Here is a 6,425-nt window from a genome sequence, read left to right as displayed (position 1 = left end):
TTTAAATTTGGGTTAGGGATAGCCCCGTAGGGGATAGCAAAGTGCTTTCTAGTCTCATTGTCCAAGAAAAGAGCAAATGAAGTCCTATAAAATGATCTTGGAGCAGGCATTTGACCTAGTGAGGAAGACATTGGTTGAGACACCTGCATTGCACATGCAAGTGCCTGGATCTGAGTCCAATCTCTGTTTCTGATTCCAACTTCCTGCAAGTGTATTCCTTTGGTGGCAACATGTGGTGACTCAAGTAGCTGAGTTCCTGCCACCTACCTAGATTTCGTTTCTGGCTTCCGGTTTGGTCTCGCCCTGTCCTATATGTTGAGGTATTGGGAGGGCAGGGATTGAACCAGTATAAGGAAGATCTGTCTGTCTCTCAAATAAATTATATATTACAAAAATCCCACTTTACTATCCCCAGGAGCAAGTACAAGATAATGTCAGAAAGTCATTTCAGCACTACGCTTGCAGAAAGATGACAAACAAGCGGTATTTCAGTAATTTACAGTAATGATATTGAAGGAAAAATAGGATGATACGGACATTGTAACAGAAAGCTAAGTATCATTTGGAATGATGTGCTTTATTTCTACAGAGTTTTCTTAAGGCTCCTTTCATGTCTTTATTTCTCAGGCTATAAATAAAGGGGTTCAACATGGGTGTGACAACTGTATATATCACTGAAGCCAATATGTTGTTGTCATTGGCGTTGCCAGATGAGGGAACAAAATAGAGACCAGTAATAGTGCCGTAATAGAGAGTCACCACTGAGAGGTGGGATCCACAGGTGGACAAGGCTTTACAGATGCCCTTGGTAGAGGGCACCCGGAGGATGGTGACCCCAATACGAACATAAGAAAGCAGAATGCATAGGAATGGAAGCATAATGGCTGTCAATCCTGCAGTGAAAATGACCAGTTGGTTGAGGGAAGTGTCTGAGCAAGACAACTTGAGCAGTACTCCAAGGTCACAGAAGAAGTGGGGGATGACATGGTCAACACAGAAGGAAAGCCGGGCCAGCAGGAGCGTATGCAAAAGAGCACATGTATAAGCAATGACCCAGGACCCAGCTACCAGTGTGATACAAAGGCTCTGCTTCATGATGGTTGTATAATGCAGAGGATGACAGATGGCCACATATCTGTCATAGGCCATGGAAGTGATAAGGAAACTATCCAAGTCAGCAAAGAATATGAAAAAATATGTCTGTGAGATGCACCCCTTATAGGGGATGGAGAGATGGCGGGTCTGCATGTTCAGCAGCATCTTCGGGACAGTGACTGATGAGAAGGAGATGTCAGTGAAGGCCAAGTGGCTGAGGAAGAAGTACATGGGGGTGTGGAGGCGCGAGTCCAGCCTGATGAGCAGGATGATGAGCAGGTTCCCGAGCACCGTGGTCAGGTACATGCCCAGGAACACAGCAAAGAACACGCCCTGCTGCTCTGGCCCTATGGGGAGCCCCTGCAGGAGGAATTCAAACACCTTGCTCTGGTTTTCAGGCCTCATGCTTGTGAACCAGATGGAGGGAACTGGTGGGGAAAGTTGAAGGGAAGATGCAGAATGTTTCAGGATAACCCACGACGATTATGCTGTAAGATAACAGAGATATTCTTTAGACTCACTGTCTTCACCCGTATTTCTTCACATTTGCCATATATTTCACTGCATATGTGATCGGGGAAAAAAATCACAGATTTTAATCGGTCCAAGTTTCTGTAAATGACAATAATAACAATAAATGCTTATTAAATGCTTTCCTTGCACATTATTCTACTAGCTTATTGTGTTACCTGATCATTAGTCTTAAATATCTGAGATAAGCAGATACTTGTACCAACCTTACTCTCAAGATGTGATAACTGGAGCAGTTTTACAGTGGAAAGAATGGGAAGGATTCAAGTGTTTGACTCTAGAGTTTGTTCTGCAGAAGCAAAGAGATTACTTATTTTTCTGAAACATAAGAATTATCCATGTGTTGTGGTACCACGTGATATTTTAATACATGTTCACATGTGCAATGTCCAATAAGGGTAAATATATCTAAATACTCAGACATTTAGCACTTCTTCATAGTAAAAACATTCAAAATCTTTAATTCTAGCTTTTTGTTAAAAGAAAAATATATAGTACCTGATCATTATCTGTGCAATAGACTATCAGGACTTCTTACTTGTATCTAACTATATCTATCCACTAGATAAAGTTCCTCAGTGATCTTTCTACTTGACTACATGTTGAATTCATTATTCTGTGGAGGGTTAAGCTTGTGATTATAAGGTCAATTGAAAGCATGTGAATATAAAAATTAAAATAAAAATAGGAAAAGAAGGAAGACAGAAGGTGAGAGAGTGGGAGAAAGGGCATGAGCAAGAAACAGAAGGTAGGATGAGAAATATTACCATTTTCTGAAAACTGTATGTATGAAATATGAATTTTTCCCTTTATATAAGTAAAAAAGGAACAAAAAAACGGAGCACAGGAAAAACGTTCAGGAAATGGCAAACCATAAATGAAAGATCAATGTGGTTAGCCATGCCACATTGAAAGCTTACTCTGAATTTGTGTACAAGCATCAAGCTTCAATGTGAATTCATGAAATTGTCATGTGTCTAAAGACCTGATGCATCCAGTCACTTCCAGATTCAAATTAAAATGGGTAACAGAATATGGAAGCTATATGAGTTAACTTGTGTTCTCTTCAATCTCTAAACTAAATGAAAGTACCATAAGGATTTTTAAAAGACTCATTTCCTTGGATGTAGTATGAAATTACATGATTGACAAAGAAAAATAATCTTCCCTCATCTATCCCTCTTGATACTCTCCCCAGTTGCTTGTAACCACCATTCAACGTGGTGGTTTTCAGATCCCATGTATGTGTGACATCACAGGTTCCTTGTGTTTTTGTGCTTAGCTTGTTTTACTTACCATAATGACCTCCAGTTTCATCTATTTTGTCATGAATGACAAGGAATGAATAGTATTCATTGTGTATGGGAACCACCTTTTCTCTATAAAGTCATCGCTTAATGGCCAAATCTTATTGCCCTTCATAATTTTGTGTGAATGAACTGTTTAACTCTGTATCCCCTACCTAGCTACATATTTCATAACTGTTTCTAATTGCTCCTTTATTACAGTTTCAGAATCTTATAGGAAATATATATACAATGTAAATTTGTTGATTAAATAATAGATGCCACATCCAAAGAAATGCTTTATGACAACTTCATAAAAAAGCTTACACTTTGCTTAAACCAAGAATTGGATTTAGTTCTAATAATACTAATTGTTACATGATACTACAACCAAAGAAATACAATCTAAAAGCCAGAAAGTAATTTAAAAAGGAATTCTAATTTTTACGCTGGTATTTCAATCGTTAGTAATAGATCTATTTCCTATCTCAAATCAATATGAAGATATTTTGAAAAATTTCAAATATGTTTAAGAAAATAGGACTTGACTATAACATATCCATGCTTATTATGAAACTCCAAGATGTACAAGAAATGCTGTATCTTTTTTTTTTTTCAAAGATAAATCGATGAAGCAGTGGAAGACAATAAAGTGCCTAGAAACAGGGTTATAATGAGTGTTTGGCGTTGACAGAGAGGTCCTGTAAGTCAGTGAAACAAAGGATGACTGTGCTGAGGGAGTTAGCTAAGGGTGCAATCCTCAGCAGAAAAGCATTTTATACCTACCTCATACTAGAGCACACTACCTCACACTACAGCATACAGGTGCCAGGTCAATTAACGGCCTTGGTATGAGAAGCAAAATTAGCACCATTAGAATAAAAATGTTAGTTGATATTTATGACTTTAGAGTATTTTAAAAAAAGATTTATCTATTTAGAAGAATGACTTGTTGAAATAATCACTGTGAGGAGAGCAATGCACTTCCCTCTATGTCCTCCTGTGAGTTTAAGTTTCCATTATTGCTTTTCTTTCCCACTAACAGTTAAGATACTTTTTCACCATTAAAGTTCCACAAAAGTACTTCAGCCAATTGATATAGCCAGTGGGCAAGTTATTAATCCCAAAACCTATGACAAAGACCAACTGTCCACCTCTCGGTCAGCTAGTCAAACCTAAGCGGATTGTTGACATAAAGCTCTGTAACAAGGCATGGAATGCATGCTTACTCATTCTCTCCTATTTGAAGAAGAGACAACATGGCTTCTGCACTGTTCGGATCTAGCCATATACGATCAAGTGAGGGGATAAGAGGGAGCAAGAGAATGCCTTCCCAACGTCTCACCATTACTCTATCAACTGGATTCAAAGACAACTGGGTAGCGGCAAGCCTGGTTTCCCCACATCCCAAGCTCAGCACGGAGAATGGTTATGAACCAATTTAACCCATGACAAATTTTGTGAAAAAATAACTTGCAGTGGCTGCACAAAGTAGCCAAGTGGCTCCCCATAGGACAGCTGACAGCAGAAGCAGAGTATTTGTGAGGAATTTGCTATTAGATTTCTCAGAACAAGTGAAAGATGGCTTGCTATTTAGTATCAGAGGATGATGGCTTTCTGTACAGATTTGAAAATATTGGATGCAAGTCTAACCCCAGAATCTTCATCAATTATGGAAGACAAGTGAACAAACTCTCTCTACATTTCTTGAGATTCTTCACATTGTCTAGATCAATTTTCCCTGCCAGGGGTCATGAAAAATCGCACCTTGTGTGTTTTCCAGAACAATACTGAATGTTCCATATCCCTAACTAAAGCACCATACTCAAAAAGATGCTGATATCTGAGTTTCTTTCATCAAGAGAAAAAGACTTTGAATTTCCAACCTTAAGTTAGGTTTCAAGGCAAACATTCCTGAGAGAGAGCCCTACAACCACACTCTCACTGAGAAGGAAAGACGGAGCACCGTCCCAAGGGGCTCCAGTCTGGGTGGCAGAATAAGCACTCTGGCTGCCTCCAACGAAGTGAGAATACAGAAGGTTGGGATTGGAGGTGGAATGAAGCGACAGGCTGCAGCTCCTGGGAACATACATACCGCCTTCTCAAAGTATGATTGGGCAGTAGGAAGGGTCACATTGTCAATAAAGTCTGAGATAACCCTTCGTTTTCACCACATAGTAGGGTTACTGTTCCCACACCTTTTCAACAGGTGTATTTGGTTCTCCTTTTGGAGAGAATACTGGCAACCAAGAATGCAACTTGGTCAATGTGCTGATGTTATACATGCTGAACCTGGGATGTGATCCCAGTTCTAACTTGCTCTAAAGGCTATATTCTTCCCACTTTATTAAAAGTCCTCAATTAATTTCAGGAAATATCCAGAAAATTTAAGGATGAATGAGAATATTTGTTTTTATGTATTTTTTATTTAGAAAGCAATATCAGTAACATTGCTAATAAAAGTAGAATTGCATCATTTGTTATTCATGTATCTATTGTATGAATAATATAGACCAACTGATATGAAGCACAATTTGTATCAAATCAGTCTTTGGAGGACCACAAAATCATTACTCTTCTTTAACCAACTGGTAACAAGAGCATAGAGAGTATAAGTTAATCACCTAAAGTCATATATCATGAAAGTGAAAATAGCTGATTCAGTTCCAAATTTGCCTGGTTTCAAGTCCATTGTGCTGTATTATCTGTAGCAGTGAATGGTCTGAGGAAGGTGCTTGGGTATGCACACCTCATTAAAGATAAGATGGACTCTAAACTTCCAAAGACTTTGTATAGATGTTTGATTTAAAATATCCAATGAAATGATTGAAGGTAAATGAGCAATTAGGATAGCAGCTTCTGAGTTCATAGATAGCTGCCTGTGACTTTCTCAGGGCTGCAAAGCAAAAGCCTTGAAGACCCCGACCCATGTTTCTGATGGACTACCTGGTTCCCAGCAATAAGGGAAACACTAAGGTCGCTACGTGCACATCCATGGGAAGTCGTATTATGTAGCCAAGAAAATAAACTATAAAAAATCCCTCATGATAAGATTTTGGAAGGACATCTCAGAGAATTAGAGGCAAGCATTTAAAAATCTCTTTGCAAAGAAGAAAATGTCTTTACACGGGAAGGATGTGTCCATAACTGGAGTGCAGTGTACGTATTTGGCAAAACTGTAATAAGGATAATATTTCCTTAGAGAAGAAAATATAACCCCCAATTACAACTATTGTGTCTATGTAACTTGAGGTGGTATAAAATTTATATAAACTGTGCTTGGCATAAATGCACTTATGTTCAAGATTTGAAACCATCAGTGAGCATGTTTGCAAGCATGTGCATGCACAGGTGAGCATGTGCGTACACACACACACACACACACACACACAGTGCTGAATGGAGTCTACAAGCACTGCCCTTACCTACCTTAACGAAGGATAAGTTCTGTTATCTCCATGGTAGAAGTTAATTATTCATCTTCCCTCCAATGTCTTGGAGTTTGGTCAGGGA

General features: G+C 38.8%; 1 protein-coding gene across 1 annotated transcript; it reads right to left on the bottom strand.

Annotated features, from left to right (window-relative positions):
* Positions 1–558: 558 nt before the first annotated feature.
* LOC105942262 (olfactory receptor 1J1) lies at positions 559–1,562 on the bottom strand. The gene has a single exon (XM_012929322.3). The coding sequence runs from the start codon at positions 1,498–1,500 to the stop codon at positions 559–561; it is 942 nt and encodes a 313-aa protein (XP_012784776.2). The 5' UTR covers positions 1,501–1,562.
* Between the last annotated feature and the right edge of the window lie 4,863 nt (positions 1,563–6,425).

This window comes from Ochotona princeps, chromosome 14 (assembly GCF_030435755.1).
Source record: "Ochotona princeps isolate mOchPri1 chromosome 14, mOchPri1.hap1, whole genome shotgun sequence".
Classification (NCBI taxonomy): Eukaryota; Metazoa; Chordata; class Mammalia; order Lagomorpha; family Ochotonidae; genus Ochotona; species Ochotona princeps.
This window is presented reverse-complemented; position numbering and strand designations above follow the sequence as displayed.

Bases quoted from the DNA above. Each gene is read 5' to 3' on its own strand.
- LOC105942262 (XM_012929322.3), bottom strand. From the start codon at position 1,500: ATGAGGCCTGAAAACCAGAGCAAGGTGTTTGAATTCCTCCTGCAGGGG.